The sequence below is a fragment of the Salmo trutta genome, chromosome 29 (assembly GCF_901001165.1).
Source record: "Salmo trutta chromosome 29, fSalTru1.1, whole genome shotgun sequence".
Taxonomy (NCBI): Eukaryota; Metazoa; Chordata; class Actinopteri; order Salmoniformes; family Salmonidae; genus Salmo; species Salmo trutta.
This window is the reverse complement of record NC_042985.1, coordinates 31,750,549-31,769,112: the sequence shown is the minus strand read 5'-3', so window position 1 is coordinate 31,769,112 and position 18,564 is coordinate 31,750,549. Positions and strand designations below refer to the sequence as shown.

At 41.8% G+C, this 18,564-nt stretch overlaps 1 protein-coding gene across 1 annotated transcript; it reads left to right on the top strand.

Annotated features, from left to right (window-relative positions):
* The first annotated feature begins 595 nt into the window (after positions 1-595).
* Positions 596-13,180, top strand: LOC115167408 (cadherin-5). The gene is made up of 12 exons (XM_029721810.1): positions 596-927; positions 4,621-4,827; positions 4,971-5,250; positions 5,346-5,462; positions 5,630-5,797; positions 5,985-6,163; positions 6,590-6,840; positions 6,937-7,070; positions 7,225-7,334; positions 7,436-7,538; positions 9,344-9,589; positions 10,410-13,180. Exons 2-12 carry the CDS (start codon positions 4,621-4,623, stop codon positions 10,898-10,900), a joined length of 2,286 nt encoding a protein of 761 aa, XP_029577670.1. The 5' UTR covers positions 596-927; the 3' UTR covers positions 10,901-13,180.
* Positions 13,181-18,564: the final 5,384 nt, after the last annotated feature.

Below are 18,564 nucleotides of genomic sequence, written 5' to 3'. Positions count from 1 at the left end.
GCAGGGACGGCGACTTCCTTCTAGAGCTACTTGTCTGTCTGTTGTCTGATCCACGAAAACATTGAGAAGAGTTACGGTTGCCAAGCAGGAAAACAAACAAACAAAAGTCAAATAGTCTCTCTCTCTCTCTCCCCTAAGGTATCATCCCGGGTCTTCTGTCAAATAGGCTTGCCGTCTCTTTAAGACTAATCTCACTAAACTGACTGTCTCCCTTCAGCTCTACAGGGTACAGCTCCAGTCCAATCCCCCAAATTACAGATGATGCTCAAGGGACAAGCGAGAGAGTACTGGAGAAAGCCCACTCATCTCACTTATCGACTTAGACAAGATCTCAGAGGCAGATACGCCACCGTAGCCCTGAAAAATGCAATACCACTATGTGGGAAATCTCATGGGATTAACGTCTATAACCTGTTTATCATAAACTTTGTCCCATAGGTATGAATAATGAATCTCTTTGCTTTCTCTCCTTCTTTTTGTGTTTTCATCAAGAAGGCGAGAGCAGAAATGAATGTTTCTCACACCGCTCTGCCCCTCCACGCGCCACAGTCTGCCTGCCTCTTAACATGTGGCTGGTGCTCTCACCGCCTCCTCCAGTCACTTCAGCAGCGACGTGCGGCGCTGTGATACACGCATCGCATGCCTCCCTCTCCCCCCTCAGCCCAGGCTCTGCTCTTCAGGCTGCAATTAGGAGAGGAGAGGGACTATAACAGGAAACGTGACCAGGGGAACTGGGCTGATCTCTGTGGCCACTGTGCTGGCCTGGAAGTCCTTTGTGCTCCCCTCTGAGAAGAGAATCAGACAGGTCCACGGCCAACAGCTAACATTACTAATGCTCTTTCACCCAGGATCTACCTGTGACTTATACCTGCCTCATACGCATTGGACGAGCTAAAAAGCAGGAGTTCAGAAAATAATTAATCTCTGGTAAGTCATTCCATTCATTTATACTGTATGAATTGTTTTGTTTCTATTGTAATTTTTGTTACACATAACATTTTATAATTTGTGTGGATACGTATAAAATGTATGATTTAAATGCCACATCGATACAGTATGTTGTATCTTGTTGCGTCTCAAACTGATATAATCTATTACCGCAATGGACAACAGCGACTGATTTGATAACATTAGCCCCGAGTGTAAGGCTGAACCCTCGAGTCAATTTGATACCAGATTGACAATGTTGATGTGTGCTACACTAATACTCTGTAGCCATGAGGGAGAAAGAAATCAAAAGAAATCCTGAAACCATCTGTGCATCTTGAGTTACACAATAGTGTACAAAGTATTGAGTCTTGTATTCTATGACGTAAGTGTAAGGTAACTCAACCTCAGATATCGTTTTCCTTTCAAAAGTAGGCAAACATAGCATTGTATTAATTTGACCTATACCAGATTTATGACAGTGTTAATAACATTGAATTGTTTCGATACTGTACATAGATCGAGACGCAGGTGCTCCAGGACTAATTGTTGAGACTTGAAATGATGACAATGAAGCCGAACATACAGCCGAACACTAGGATAGCAGTTCAACTAGTCAAATAACATCTAATGACACTGAACTAATCCTTATAGTAAATATAATGTCAAATAACTGTGGTGAAAGAGCTCAGGGAAGAGGTGTGATAGATAGACACTGTCTGTCAGACTCAGAGAACAAGTGCTGGCAGAGAGAGCCAGTGAGTCCAGTGTGATGTTGGGTGGGTGAAGCAGGGCTGAGGAGACGGCTCATCAGTGACAGACGGAGTTTCCTAGAGGAGTGAGTAGGCAGACAGATTATTGGAAGCTGCTCTGTGATTAAAGCTGTTTTAATCTACAGTGGGCAAACACACACACCCACACACGCATATTGTACGTTACTTAATTCTACAGTATCATCACAGTATTGAGGCTTGCTCGATAGTTGATCTTGGATAGACAGAACTCAACATAGTGTGTATGCTGAGTGCTTGCCTTGATAGTACCAAATATTGCTTATTTTTCGACTAATGTTACAGTACAGTATATGATTAGAGATTGCAGGTGCATCAAGTCAGGTTGTATGAATATATCCATAAACAGATGAATTGATATGGCTACTCCATATAGCTTTACTTGGGGTTGTAACACAGCACCAATTGTCTCCTGCTGTCATGGCTGTCGTAGGAATGAGCGGACCAAAGTGCAGCATGTGTGTCGTTACACATATTTATTTATACTGTGAAACTATGCAATATATAAATACACTGAAATGAAAAAAACAACAAACCGTGACGCAGAGATGAACACATACACAACTCAAAATTAATCACCCACAAAACCCAGATGGAAAAACCCCTACTTAAGTATGATCTCCAATTAGAGACAACGAGGACCAACGAGGACCAACTAGGACCAGCTGCCTCTAATTGGAGATCATCCCAAACAAAACCCCAACATAGAAATACAAAACTAGAACCTAAACATAGAAATAGAAAACATAAAAGAAGAAAAACCCCTGTCACGCCCTGACCTACTCTACCATAGAAAATAACATCTTTCTATGGTCAGGATGTGATACCTGCATACCAGCCTGTGAACTGTGTGAGTCATAGCCTACTAAGATGAATTACTGCTGAATAAAGTACAGCGTATTTCAAAATACAGTACCGTATTCCTCTTTTTTTCTACAAGATTAGCTGCATTATTGAAAACTTCTGAAAAATGTCTACATGGTCATCAGATCTGACATTTGCATAGACAGCATTTAAAATGGCACAGACAGAGAAATTGACTTTCAATTATCATTGAATGGCATTCAAATGAAAGGTCAATGGACTCGCTTTGAGGAGAACAAGAAACTGACATTCTGGATGTAAGTTTGCCTGTCATTTAAGAGTTAAAATGGGATTGATCCATTTGAACTAGGTATAGCTGAGGCCCTGAATGAAATACTTTACCATTGTCCGATAGCATCCTACCTAAACCAACTCATTTAACACATTGTTTAAAAATCCCATTGTTGTCTCCTTAACTCTCGCTACTGCTCAAGAAAATTGTCAGAGAAAGAGAGAACCGGAGAGACAGAGAGAGGGGGAGAAAGAGAGAGGGGGAAGAAGACGGGGGCAGAAATTGAATTGCAGGAAGGGTGTGAGGCCACAGTAGCATTAGGTTAATGATGACCCTTCATTAGAAATGGGAATGTTATTTCCCAAAGGCATTGTGTTTACACTTCCTCTCCTTGATAAAAGGCCAGACATCATGACCTCACTGGGAGGACTCACCGTAAGTACCCAGTAACAGAACAAGGAGATATTTTAAAAATGCAATTTTGGACATAATGGGCCATCCATGACTACTAAGACAGCTGCAAACAGCGACGATTGAGGATGTCTATCTCTAAAGTGTCTGGAGTTGAAAAAACGTCTCTCTCCTTTAGGGGATAAACTTCAGGGCGTGGCAGGAAGGACATCGAATGACGCACAGTTAACACATACGATTAGGAGTAACAAGACAACCATATATAGGAAAGTTTGACTCTTCACGTTATAGCACAGAGTCAATGTTTTCCAACATTTATATTTATATATATATTTTACCCCTTTTTCTCCCCAATTTCATGGTATCCAATTGGTAGATACAGTCTTGTCTCATTGCTGCAACTCCCGTACGGACTCGGGACAGGCGAATGTTGAGAGCCGTGTGTCCTCCGAAACACAACCCAACCAAGCCGCACTGCTTCTTGACACAATGCCCGCTTAACCCGGAAGCCAGCCGCACCAATGTGTCGGAGGAAACACCGTACACCTGGCGACCTTGTCAGCGTGTGCTGCGCTTGGCCAGCCACAGGAGTCGCTAATGCGCGATGAGACAAGGACATCCCTGCCGGCCAAACCCTCCCCTAACCCAGACGACGCTAGGCCAATTTCTCACCGCCCCATGGGTCTCCCGGTCACGGCCGGCTGCGACAGACCCTGGACTCAAACCCAGAATCTCTAGTGGCACAACTAACAATGCGATGCAGTGCCTTAGACCACTGCGCCACTCGGGTGGCCCAACAAACAATTTTTACCTGTTCTGATATATAGCTGAACACAAGATTCAATAAGATATGGAACAACAAAACATGATGAGATATTTACCTGCCAAGTTCATTACCTCAAAGGCCAAGATAAGCCTATTGTCAGTGTGGAGAATAGAAGGGACTTTCTTATCTGTGCTGTATGGGGTTGTAACGAAAGTAATTTGATTGTAGTCGTTTTTGGACTTTAGAATATGATATTAAGCTATTTGGGAACATTTATGAACCATAATCCCCCTCATCTTAATATCCACTGCTAAGGGCTGGCAAAAATAAGAGTGGAATAATCCAGACAAAGGATATTATCTGGGATGGACTGCTTTAATACTTAGCTATCCTCTTGGCCACAAAGAAAGTGTCCATTAAAGAAAGTGTCCATTCAACTTTTCTAGCGGAAAACTCCCAAAAGTGCCAACCCTGCCCACTGGGCATGCCAGTCAAGCTTAATTAAATGCACCTGAAGTAATAGCTAAGCAATCGAAAGACGACAAATCATTTTTGAGCCAGTAGTGTTGCCTGAGGCGTGAGTGGTCTCAATGGCCCGAATTTAATTCTCTGCTTCTCCCTTCCTTCAGATGATGAGGCAGATGACAGCACCAGAGCTGTGGATGGGTCTCTTTGCCTTGGCCCTGACCCTCAGTCTAACCATGGCTGAACATATGGATCAGAAGCCAGCACTCCAAACCAGCCCAGTTCTCCACAGGCACAAGAGAGAGTGGTTGTGGAACAACCTTTACGTGGAGGAGGAAAGGCCAACCTACTTCCAATACTATCTTGGAAAGGTATGTCGTTGTTTTACCATGTAGGTGTACTCTTGGAGGCTCAGGTAGAAAGCCAGAGAGTTGAATGAGGATATACAGTAATGATATATCTGATAGATCAGAATGTCTTATCTTAACATTGTCATCTGTTTTTCTATTTGTAGTTAAAGTCAACTAAGTCTGGTGACAGGACACATTATGTCATTGATGGAGAAGGTGCCAACACAATCTTCAAAGTGGATGATAAAGGAGACATCTTTGTCACTGAACGATTGGATCGAGAGGTGAAAAGCAAATATCATCTAAGGGCCCAGCTGCTTGATACCAGCAACAACTTGGTGGAGAAAGTGGAAGAGTTTGTGATCCTGGTTACTGACATCAACGACAACGATCCAGTGTTTACTAAATCGTTCAACGCTTCTATCAAAGAGAGATCGAAAAGAGGTACAGGAGGTCAAATCCTAAACACAAGGATGATTATGCTGGATATTAAAGAATGCTTCTGCTAAATCACGTCTCTTTATTTCTTACCTGTGTAGGAACTAAAGTGATAGAAGTCACTGCCACTGATGCAGATGATCCAACGACTGCAAATGGAGAACTTGATTACAAATTATTAGAGGGGGGAGATTTCTTCAATATAGACAGCACAACAGGTAGGAGATGTTCATTCATTTGAACTCATACGTCATAAAGTCCATTGTATCTTCATCTCTTTTCAATATTCTTTCCTAATAACCCCATATTCATTTATTGTTGCGTTCATGTCTCTGCAGATGAACGAGTCATGAATCAAAGACTAAATGAATGTTCTTCATTTCAGGGATTATCACCACCAAGTATGAGAACCTGGACCGTGAGACCCAGAGTAGCTATGTGGTTGTGGTTCAAGCCCAGGATCTGAGAGGACTTAAACAAGGGGGCACCGCCACCACCTCTGTCACCATCGCAGTCAGCGACATCAATGATAACATAGCCACATTTAGCAAAAGTAAGGGCAAAAAAAGAACATCCCTGACAGCTATACAGTTATAGCACATTGACAATTATTGGTCTTATAGGAGATAAACCTAAATGTGAATGATTGTTACGGAATTCCTAGCAGCAAATTAGGGATTATTCCATAATGTTGTCCCTCAGAGGCTTCTCTTACTAACACGTAGTGTCTTTTTCCCTAGGTTCCTATGTCTTTAGTGTGAAAGAGGACATGAAGCGGGGACAGAGAATAGACACCATGGTCCTGGAGGACAGAGATGAGATCCAGAATAAAGACCCCATCTTCACCATAGCACCTTCATCTGACACTTTTAAAATGGAGCGCAGTCAGATCAAAGATGGCAACCTCATGCTGAAACAGGTATTTCACTCATCCTAAACTGTTACGTTTTTTTTTATCACAAAAAAAAACGATCCACGTTTTTGTCTCTATAGTGCAACCAGGTTTAATGCTTTCCTAATCTGTCCTAAACTCTACTGTAGATATGAGCATTACCGAGTGATGCATAACACTAAACTATACAGTAGCAGAAACTAAAGAAATAAGACCATGCACTCTTTGAAGCACATATGAAAATGAATGTCCTTGAAAGACTCCTTGAAGACCATTATTAAGTAATGAAAATTAAACTACTTAAAGTATTCTGCGAAAAAAAAGTATCAGTACAGCCTGTACATTATAGATAACGATGTAGGGAATATGTGTGAGAGCGACACATTTGCTGAAGATTATACGTATAGTACATGTACTGAGTCTTTTCCTTAAAGTTCCTTAACTACTTTTCAGGGACTGGATTATGAAACCAAGAGCAGCTACACGTTCTTTGTGCATGTGAGGGAGAACCATTTGCAGTCCCCTGCGGATAATAAGGACAATCCATTGATCAAGGCCCAAGTGACCATCCAGGTGCTAGATGTTGATGAGCAGCCAGAATTCAGCAAGAGCATCTACAACTTTAATGTGATAGAGGAAATGATGGTCAATAATATTGGAGTCGTTTCAGCCAGAGATCCTGATCAAGCCAACAAGGCCATACGGTACTCCAACACATTCACATGCTACTGATGCTAGAATTAACAGCACTTTGTTTTCTGAGAGGTGATTTCCACAATGTTTCAATGCGCCCTCTACAGGTATTCCATTGAGGACAAGGACAGTCCCATTGGTATCAACCCCATAACTGGACAACTTTTCACAGTGAGGAAGCTGGATCGGGAGCTTGTAGCCAATCACATGTTCCAGGTTAAAGCTAAGGAGGAACCAAATGGTATGACATTAGCCATCATCTTTAATCTTATTAACAGCAAATACACATGTATTGCGTGAAATGTAATTCATGTCCAAAACATTTTTTATCTTAATAACTAGTATGGTTTAGGTATTTCCCAATAATAAAATAATGTTTCCCATCTCCTCTTCAGGACTGGAATCTTTTGTGAACGTCAACATACTGGTCATTGATATCAATGACAACAAACCAGAGCTGTCCATTGAAGAGATATTCGTTTGTGAAAATGATATGGCTGGCACGGTAGGATTTTTCCTAGAGTTAGATGTCATCTAAGCCATCGATCTTTAAACTTTTCTGAAAATTGCATTAAGTCTTTATTAAAATATATTTCCCTCACACAGGTGATTGGGACCATAAGTGCCACAGACAAAGATGATCATTTGCTCGCATTCAGCTTCACGTTGGCGAAGCCAAACGCCAACTTTTCAGTCATCGATAACAACGGTGAGAGAACTGGTCATTTCTATGCATAAACATGTGACAAGTGGCACCTTTATTATGGCACCTTGAGCTGTGCAGGCAGACACATTCTGCTAATGTTAAGCTGTTGGTTGGTGTGAGGGCCAGTGAGGTGGATATAACAGGGACAATGTGGAGGTGAATGGCTGGTTCAGATATGTGCTCAGGATAGCACTGTGCTCCCCAGTGGCAGAGGAATCAGTCTGGGCAGCGCTCCGTTCTAAAGCTATCTGACATCTGAACGTTCTCCATCTAGTCGGGTGGAAACGAGAACAGCAACAAACCGCTGAGAGCCCCTGAAATATTCATGATGTACAAGCTCTTTAAAACCAGCAGCCCTTCATTACATATTTGGAGAGCAACAGTGACGACCTCAGAGGCACTCTGGCTGGGGAACATTTTCAGTGCAGTGCTGGGGTGGCCTGGTCCAGTCTGTGCTGCCTCGTTGGCTGCACTGCATAATGAACTGATGTGACATTTCCCCATGTAATGATCAGCCAGGAACACGGAACACTGGGAGTAGGCTGCACATTAGCCCAGTGCAACTAGAGAGGTCGTAGCAGCGGAAGACCAGAAGAACAGTGAGAAGTTGTTCTTACATTAGTGATGACGTGCATGTCAAGGCCATATCTCTAGCTTTGATGTACTGTATGCACAACAGTACATCCTTCATAGCTTCGATTTCTGAATGGTTATATACTGTAACTCTACTGAAATGAGGTCAATCAAATTGAACATATAAAATGAGCATGCTCAGTTTCTATCAACATATACTGGCACCTAAAGCTCATGGAGATAATCATGTCTAATCCACATGGGACTAACCATGTGGAAAAGCCTAATTCCTATATCGAGGTTCGGCACACATTCAATTATCCTGCTTTGAGGATTCTTACCTACTGCGATGTGTAAGTTTCACTTACACATAAACCCTCAGATTCAACAGTCTGCTTATTAGACCTATATCCATCCTGCCCTGCCTTTCTAAAGTCCCTCGCTACATATTCATCGCCAGACCCACTGGCTCCAGGTCATCTATAAGTCTTTGCTAGGTAAAGCTCCGCCTTATCTCAGCTCACTGGTCACGATAACAACACCCACCCGTAGCACGTGCTCCAGCAGGTGTATCTCACTGGTCATCCCCAAAGCCAACACCTCCTTTGGCCGCCTTTCCTTCCAGTTCTCTGCTGCCAATGACTGGAATGAATTGCAAAAATCACTAACTTTAAACATCAGCTATCTGAGCAGCTAACCGATCTGTAAATAGCCCATCCAATCTACCTACCTCATCCCCATATTGTTTTTATTTACTTTTTTGCTCTTTTGCACACCAGTATTTCTAATTGCACATCATCATCTGCACATCTATCACTCCAGTGTTAATTTGCTAAATTGTAATTACTTCGCTATGGCCTATTTATTGCCTTACCTCCTCACGCCATTTGCACACACTGTATATAGACTTTTGTTTCTATTGTGTTATTGACTGTACGTTTGTTTATTCCATGTGTAACTCCGTGTTGTTGTTTGTGTCGCACTGCTTTGCTTTATCTTGGCCAGGTCGCAGTTGTAAATGAGAACTTGTTCTCAACTGGCCTACCTGGTTAAATAAAGGTGAAATAAAAAAAATATTAAAAAAATTAGGTAGATGCAAAAGTAAATTGTAGCTAAGAGCATTCCACCATTGGAACCAATGCTATGAAGACTCATGTAATGTATAAAAATGTCCTGCAAATCTAACCATGGCAAACCTCTAATAACTAACATTGTTTTATGTCCGCCTCTCCTAGACAACACATCTAACATAGTGCTGAAACATGGAGGCTTCAGCCTGGAGGACTCCAGGGATTATGTAATAGAAATTGGGATCAGCGATGGAGGCAGGCCTCCCATGAGCAGCATCACCTCTCTGCCTATCAACGTGTGCAGGTGTGACAACAAGAGGATCCACACCCAGTGCAAAGCAGCCCAACTCAAAATGGGTGTCAGTGTCCATGCCCTTATTGTTATACTGGTGTGCATCCTGATTATTCTGGGTGAGTCAATCTCTCCTCTACAGTATACAGCCCTCTCCATTTTAACTGGCATTCTACCACACCACTGTCCCTGATTAAGACATATTGTAAAATAGAACAATCGTCTAAGAAATAAAAAACAAAGATCATTAAACAAGGTACTTCAGCTCAAGGTGTTCTTGGGTAAAATCAAGATGTATTTACGACACAAGGACAAGCATAGGTTTTATTAACGCTAAATGTGAACAATTCACCTGATGGGGGATCTGCAACTAATTTCAATCTATTGTTTGTTTATTTTTTGGGACAAAGTTGAAGAGTTTTACTTCAGTATCTGATTGGATAAATAACATTCAAGAATGCAGGACAAGAGAAGTAAACAGTGGAAGGAACGGGAAGCATTGAGCTGAATATTCTCTTTGATACTTTCTCTGCTGTCTTGGGAGAAAGCTATTTGTCATATTAGATGAGCCATGTGCCAGAGATGTTTTATCAAAAGCTCATATCTGAAGCAGAGAGCAATCGCACTTCTGCAGTAGGCTTCTACAAAAGCAGATAATGTGGGAAAAACATGAGAAGAATGGGAAGGCTAATGAGAAGATGATTGTTTCCAAAGACACAGAATGAAGTGATGATTAACTATTAAACATTGAAGTCATTATCATGCGAATCCCAAAGAAATATACTGGAGACCCATTCGACAAAATATTTTCTCACACCCGATTTAATTTGCCTCATGAAATATATATATATATTTTTCCCGCTTCTATCTTTTTCAGTACTTATTAAAACCCCAAACTGTGTGACATGGATATTAAACATGTTTTCTTCCTCGTTCTAGTCATAGTGATCCTGATCGCTATGAGAAAACGGCACCAGAAGGATGCCCTGGTCACTCTGGGTAAGAGTGAGATCCATGAGCAGCTAGTGACGTACGACGAGGAGGGCGGTGGGGAGATGGACACCAACGGCTACGACGTGTCCATCCTGACCTCAGCTCGGAATGACGGCAGCATGAGCATGAGGCAGGGCCCCAGCCTTTACGCCATGGTGAAGAAACCACCAACCGCGTGCAAGGGAGACATGGCCGTGATGATCGAGGTGAAGAAAGACGAGGCTGACCACGACAGGGATGAGATCCCCTATGATACCCTGCACATCTATGGCTACGAGGGGCCAGAGTCCCTGGCTGGTAGCCTCAGTTCCCTGGATAGTTCCTCCACTGGCTCTAACCTTGACTATGACTTCTTAAACGACTGGGGCCCTCGCTTCAGAACCCTGGCTGAGCTCTACGGGGTGGATGGGTCTGAGAGAAGTGACTCCCCATATTGAGCACACTGAGCCTAAAGACCAGCAGGCAGGATGTCTCTCAGCTCTCTCAGCTCTTCCTTTGACTAAAAGCACATCGGGATTAACTTCTTCCACTAATCCGTCCAATCATAGCACACTATGATAGGGTCCACTCAAGCGTGTGCCAATTTTAAGTAATTCTCTCTTCTTCTCGTTCTTTTTCCTCTTCTTCTACCTCCTGTTCCTCCTACTCTTACTTCTCCTTTTTCTACTCTTTCCCCTTGTTATTATTATTATTCTATTATTATTTTAAAGAAATCGTGCTTTTATTTCCTTTTCTTTCATTTTATTTGTTTCTGTCACGTGAATATGACGACAAAGGGAAATAGATTTGGTGTAAAGAAAACCATGAAACATTCCACAACTGTGCTTCATTTATTTGTTTGACATTTATTTTAGGTTTCAGAGGAGATTAAGAAAATGTGTTTTATTTTTTGTCCGATTACTCACACAGAAATCTGTATACCTTCATTTTGATTGATTGTGTTTTTTTATGGTTGACTAAACCAACTGTAGCTATGTAGAGAGGGTGGGTCATTCAGTGAGTCACAGTGGCAGTTGTCTTTCAGACATAATTACCCTTCTCACCAAGAGCTACTATTGTCCAGGGAGCCCGGCAGGAAGCAATGATAACAGAAGCTCTGAAATAATTAAAGTCTATTCCCAGTTTATTTGACAGGACTCATCAACACATCAATTGTTGTGGATAAAGCCCAAGTCTCTGAGGTCCACTGTAACAAAAGTATTACAACCAACTCAGGAAATGTGAAGTAGCTCAATAGTCCTTTGGAATACCACAAAGTTATCTGAATAACTTTAACCTTTCATCCTAGAGCTATTGCTTCAACATACTGCTTCAACATCCCGCTTCAGTATTCTTCTTCAACAGAATGCTTCAACAGAATGCTTCAACATAATGCTTCAACATACTGCTTCAACATACTGCTTTAATATTCTTCAACATACTGCTTCAACATACTGCTTTAACATACTGCTTCAATAATCTACTTCAACATACAGCATGTGCTTCTGCTCCATTTGCTGAAACAGCTTAAAATAATGAGGGCAATCTACACAAGATCAAGTTTATCATTATCGCTATTGTCCTTCTTGACTGAAGACATAGCAAAAAAAGAGCAAAGGTTTTCATTATATTCCATTTGATTTAGAATGTGGACTGTTTGTTGTATACTGAAGCTTTGCCTACATGGGACCACTTCTCATAAACCATGGATACAATATGTGGAAGCCATCATACCACTTCCCTGTCTGGATCATATACATGGAGAGCTGGACCCCCATCCTTTTTCAAACACCAGAGTCCGCCCCTACACATTATCCAAACAAAACACTGGAATCAACTTCCTGCACATATGTGTGTGAGGAAGCCCTCTTCCTGTCCCGTTATCTTTTAAAGTAAAGCAACACATTGCGGCCCGTTTTCCTGTTTTCCTGCCTGGGAAAAACCTTTGGAGAGGGCAAAATAGATAGAGAACAATGTAAGAGCCATGATGGCTTTAACAACAAACAACATTTCATTTCTGTGTTGACCATCTACCAAAGATCAGTATGGTGAAACCTCGGCATACAATAGTTGCCACTGGTAAACTGTGCTGTAATGTTATGTCTCTAGTACTCCATTTCTATATAACATACCTGATCTACTTCGTTCCATGCTATTAATGATCATTGTCTGCGCACAATTCTATTCTATTTCACAAGCTCTTACTGTTAGTGATGCTCTTCTGTAAACCTTACGGCAATAAGTAACTTGGCAATACGGGATCCATGTCATCGAGATTGTGAGTACTGGAAATATAGTTGTCTACACTGTATATAGAAATGTGCCTGAATATTGATATTGGCCTCACTTCCTTTTGCGTTTTTTCAAAATTATTTTACTTGACACTGGTCTTTGTCTGCTGAGTGTAAGTGTAAAATATGTCGGGTTTTTTTGTAGTGTAATTGATGTGTAATTGTGCATTGATTGATGCTATATGTATGTGTGAGTCTACCTGTGTAAATACACTTCAGTGGGTGTCAGTATTGGGCACCAAAAGGAGAAGAGAAAACATTCAAATGCATTCTTTTTGTATGCAGCTAGATCATTCTGTAGGAGAGCAATATGTGCCTTGGTTTATGATCATTCTCTCGATGGTGAACACAATCGTTTCTATGGTTTGTACCGTGTAAAACGACAACTTTTTATTTAGTACCAATTTTGTATGTGTAAAATAAACATAGCACTCAAAAGTCCAAAAAGTGAGCTTTATTGTTTCAAAAAATGCAAGAAGGAAAAGAATAATATTATACTAAATGGAATTGAACTGACTAGTTTAGCATAGCATAGCTTTGATACTTGGTACAAACCATGGTCCGTTCTAAATGTTGGTTTCTGTGTTTTTCTGTAAGATAAAGAATAGTATCATAATGCCTTCTAAGCCATCTAAGTTGGCCTCTTGTAATTGTAAAGTCATTATTGTATGAGAGGGTTATCTTCAGGTGAGGCTCAGTCTTCAGATCCAACAGCAGCTACAGTCCCTGAGGTCTAGAAAGTATATGGGAGGACTGGGTGTGTGTGTGAGATTGAAAAGATAACAGAAAGACTAGGGAAAATAACTCAGTGATGTCATGCCTCAAACTCCCGGGACTAAAAGAAAACAGCCAGCAGGGAACTTCCTGAAGCTTCACATGTCCTCACATTTTTGAAAAGGCCCAGAAAAGTGTTTGGCCTCTCAGGACCTCTGATATATGGTGAGTGCCACTGTGCATTTGGGCCTTATGAGTCATTGTTACAAGACTGAGAAAGCTATGTGCTTAAAATACTTTGATTCGTTAGGGTATAGGAGAACAGTTGGGATCTGTATCATGGACCGGAAGACGATAATGAAGGTCTTCCTTGGAGTCTTCAAGAAATATTGCATCACATTTTCCAACGTTCAGCAGCCAAGTGTCCCTTTACTATCCTCATTTGCACTGTGAACTGAGGCCGGAGGATTGTGAACCTTGAGCAAAAATCTCTTCATTACAGCACAGGAAGTCCAAAGGGGCAAATTAGAGGGAAAATGTGTCATTTTGAATGTTTGAAGAGGCCACAATTTGGCAGAAAAAACTATTACAATTCAGTTATAACTTACCTATGGGTCAGTTACACTCAGCTGTGGGTCAGTTTGGGCTCCCGAGTGGCGCAGCAGTTTAAGGCACTGCATCTCAGTGTAAAAGGAGTCACTACAGTCCCTGGTTCAAATCCAGGCTGTATCACATCCAGACGTGATTGGAGTGCCATAGGGTGGCGCACAATTGGCCCAGTGTCATCTGGGTTTGGCCGGGATAGGCCATCATTGAAAATAAGAATTTGATCTTAACTGACTCGCCAAGGTAAAATGAATGTTTCAACAGAGTGCTGAACTGAATAACTGTCAGACAGGTGTAGTTTGCCCAAGTGAACACTAGGAGACAGTAAAATGTTGCAGTGCAGGTGGTAACATTTTAAATCAACGCCAATGCTTTCACAGAGAATAGATTCACTCTCTCTATTGTCAGTGGAGGAGCAATGTTGATTTTTAGCCTGACCACTTGTTGATTTGCCATCATTTCAGTGTTTGCCGTCCAACATAATAACAATCACAACTCAAATTCTAAACAAACTAATTCCGAGACATACTGGAACTATGTCATGCCTAAATCATAGAACAATGATGAGCCACTGCCTTCAAACAGTCAATAATAACAAAAGCCAGGAGAATGTGATAAAATCTCTCAGGGGATATACCTTTTCCTGTCCAGTCCATACTGCTACGGAATGCAATAATACAGAGTTAGTTAGGGTACGTCTTCTATTCCTGACCACCCTGCCCATTCATACCCACGGACTATCTAACCGCTCCACCTGTTTCCTACGTCTCAGACAACCTTTCTCTGTTTGCTGCCTAGCAGACACAAAGCTAAATACAACAGCTAGGAATGAATGGCCTGTTACTGGGGGAAGCAGCCAGGGCACCAATACACACACACACACACACGCAAGCAAGCACGCACACTCACACACACACACCCACACACACCCACACACACAATGACACAGAGATAAAAACACAATTCAATGCTAAATGTAATTGTCTATCCCTATATTCATGGTTTTAATAGTTGTTAATAGTTGTTTTGGGGATATTTTGTGATATGGAGTAATGAGGATAAAGGAACCCAGGTCGTCTTCTCATTGTCACTACAACTACATAGATAAACATGGCTGAGGAAATATCCAATATGGCAGTCCCATTTGTACATGTCTGCATTGTTTTAAATAGACAGCTGGATGGCTTAAATTATCCCTCTTCTAATTACCCCTGCAAGACAAATTCCTCACTTAGGAGCGCGTGCAACATAGACACACTGACACTGCTGTGGTTCCTGTCGGATTAATGAGACAGGGGTATCAATTATTAACTATCAGGCCGCGACAACATCAGCGCCTCTAAATTTGTTGTCACGTCAGCAACACCCCGGGGGCAACGCCGATTCGCCCGACCCGCACCCCAGCCCTTTGGATTGACAGATCAAACAGACACAGTGTGAACTGAGATGACACCAGCATCTGATCTGGAGATGTAGAGACAAACACCTGGGGGAAGAAGCCCTAGTACTGCCATACATGGTTGTTTCAGCCTCAGTGGACTAAAGGAGTTCTAATGGCTGAGCTGAGGAAATAGGGGGAGTAACGGAGAAGTCCCATTACCCAATAAACACCACCAGGGGGCAATGGACTAGCTGGACCCCGAGACCATAGCCCATTCATACATACTGTAATGTCTACACCACAGTCTGTGCATCACAGCATACATCACTATGAATCATTCATCTTGTCCTTTATTTATCCAGCTAGTTGCAACTAGTTCCACAATACTCATCTGCTCCAGTGGTGCCCCAATTTAATAATAACAACAATAATAATACATTTGTAGAGCGCATTGACCCACGGTCAATTTCCAAATGTCATTACCTACTGGGATTGAGGTAGGTAGAGATACTCTGACAAAGATACAATGGTTCTCCCTCTGTTTTTAGGAAACTATAATTTGTGGGTTCATTCAAATGTGAGCATAAATGCATGATAAACATATACATGACATGAGATCAAATATTAATACCATGCACCATGCTTGCTGAACAAATTAGCTCAATAAGATAGATAATCAATGCAGATATTCAGTCCATATGCAGCATGTTACATTTCCTGCTGGGTGTAACATAATGACGCTGGATTGGATGGGATCTGAAATGACTGCGCATACATACAGTGCCTTCGGAAAGTATTCAGACCTCTTGACTTTTTACACATTTTGTTACATTACAGCCTTTTTCTAAAATTGACTAAATTGTTTGTTTCTGTCATCAATCTACACAAAATACCCCTTAATGATGAAGCAAAAACGTTTGTTTTTTTTACATTTTGGCAAATGTATAAAATAAAATAAACTGAAATATAACATTTACATAAGTATTCAAACCCTTTACTCAACACTTTGTTGAAGCACCTTTGACAGCAATTATAGCCTAAAGTCTTCTTGGGTATGACGCTACAAGCTTGGCACACCTGTATTTGGGGAGTTTTTCCCATTGTTCTCTGCAGATCCTCTCAAGCTCTGTCAGGTTGGATGGGGAGCGTCGCTGCACAGCTATTTTCAGGTCTCTCTAGAGATGTTTGATCGGGTTCAAGTGCGGGCTCTGGCTGGGCCACTCAAGGTCATTCAAAGACTTGTCCCGAAGCCACTATTCATTGTCTTGGCTGTGTGCTGAGGGTTGTTGTCCTGTTGGAAGGTGAACCTTCGCCCCAGTCTGAAGTCCTGAGCGCTCTGGAGCAGGTTTTCATTAAGGATCTCTCTGTACTTTACTCTGTTCATCCTTCCCTCAATCCTGACTAGTCTCTGAATAACATCCCCACAGCATGTTGCTGCCACCACCATACTTCACCGTAGGGATGGTGCCAGGTTTCCTCCAGATGTGACACTTTGCATTCAGGCCAAAGAGTTTAATCTTGGTTTCATCAGACCAGAGAATCTTGTTTCTCATGGTCTGAGATTCCTTTAGGTGTCTTTTGGCAAACTTCAAGCGGGCTGTCATGTGCCTTTTACTGAGGAGTGGCTTCCGTCTGGCCACACTACCATAAAGGCCTGATTGGTGGAATGCTGTAGAGATGGTTGTCCTTCTGGAAGTTTCTCCCATCTCCACAGAGGAACTCTGGAGCTCTGTCTGAGTGACCATCAGGCCCTTCTCCCCCAATTGCTCAGTTTGGCAGTGCGGCCAGCTCTAGGAAGAGTCTTGGTGGTTCCAAACTTCTTTCATTTAAGAATGATGGAGGCCACTGTGTTCTTGGGGACCTTCAATGCTGCAGAATTTTTTGGGTATCCTTCCCCAGATCTGTGCTTCAACACAATCCTGTCTCAGAGCTCTATGAACAGTTCCTTCGACCTCATGGCTTGGTTTTTGCTCTGACATGCACTGTCAACTGTGGGACTTCAAATAGACAGGTGTATGCCTTTCCAAATAATGTCCAATCAATTGAATTTACCACAGGTGGACTCCAATCAAGTTGTAGCAACATCTCAAGGATGATCAATGGAAAAAGGATGCACCTGAGCTCAATTTCAAGTCTCGTAACAAAACCTGTTTTCACTTTGTCATTATGGGGTATTGTATTATTTTAGAATAAGGCTGTAGCGTAACAAAATGTGGAAAAAATCAAGGGGTCTGAATACTTTCCGAATGCACTGTACATGCTGAAGCCATCCCATGTGCATGCATATGTCATCTGTCTCGATTTATTTAAGGGCTAGCCCTTCCTTACATAATGTTACATGCTTGCAAATGGCTCCTGATTAGAATTGATTTGATTTCATCTCTCTAAGGAGGAGGAGGTGGACTGAAGCAAAACGACAAGTGAAGCAATTTTGTTCCCTTGTTACATCCTCTCTTTGTTTCAGATTTGATCTCCCTCCTTAACCCACATCCTCTCACCCAAAGCATGTCATGCTCATCTTTCATCCACAACAAAGTTACTTAGAAAATGCTATTCATTTTTATTTTACTTAACTAGGCAAGTCAGTTAAGAACAAATTCTTATTTCAATGACAGCCTAAGAACAGTGAGTTAACTGCCTTGTTCAGGGGTAGAACGACAGATTTTTACCTTGTCAGCTCGGGGATTCAATCTTGCAACCTTCCGGTTACTAGTCCAACGCTCTAACCACTAGGCTACCTGCCGTCTTTCAAATGATGATAGAGCTTTTCCATATTGGATGGTAGTCCTACATGGGAAAGAGTGTAACATAAACTTTCCCCCCTCTCGCCAACTGGAATTTATCTTCCACCTCAATGCCGTCCCAGAGTGCAATCAGATGGCCTCCTGTTTTTTAGTCTTTCACCTTCTCCTTACTCACACAGACTCTCAAATAGTGTACACATACAGTGCTAAGACATTACTATTACTACTAAGAAATAAATCCTCTGCCTCATAAATCTTATTTATTCTCTCTCTCACACACACAGTAAAATCCCTCCTGTACTTTGTATAATTTTCCACACATACTTATTCCATACAAAGTTAACAATGTGATGTGATGACTGAACAGAGATTACAGATCAGATGGC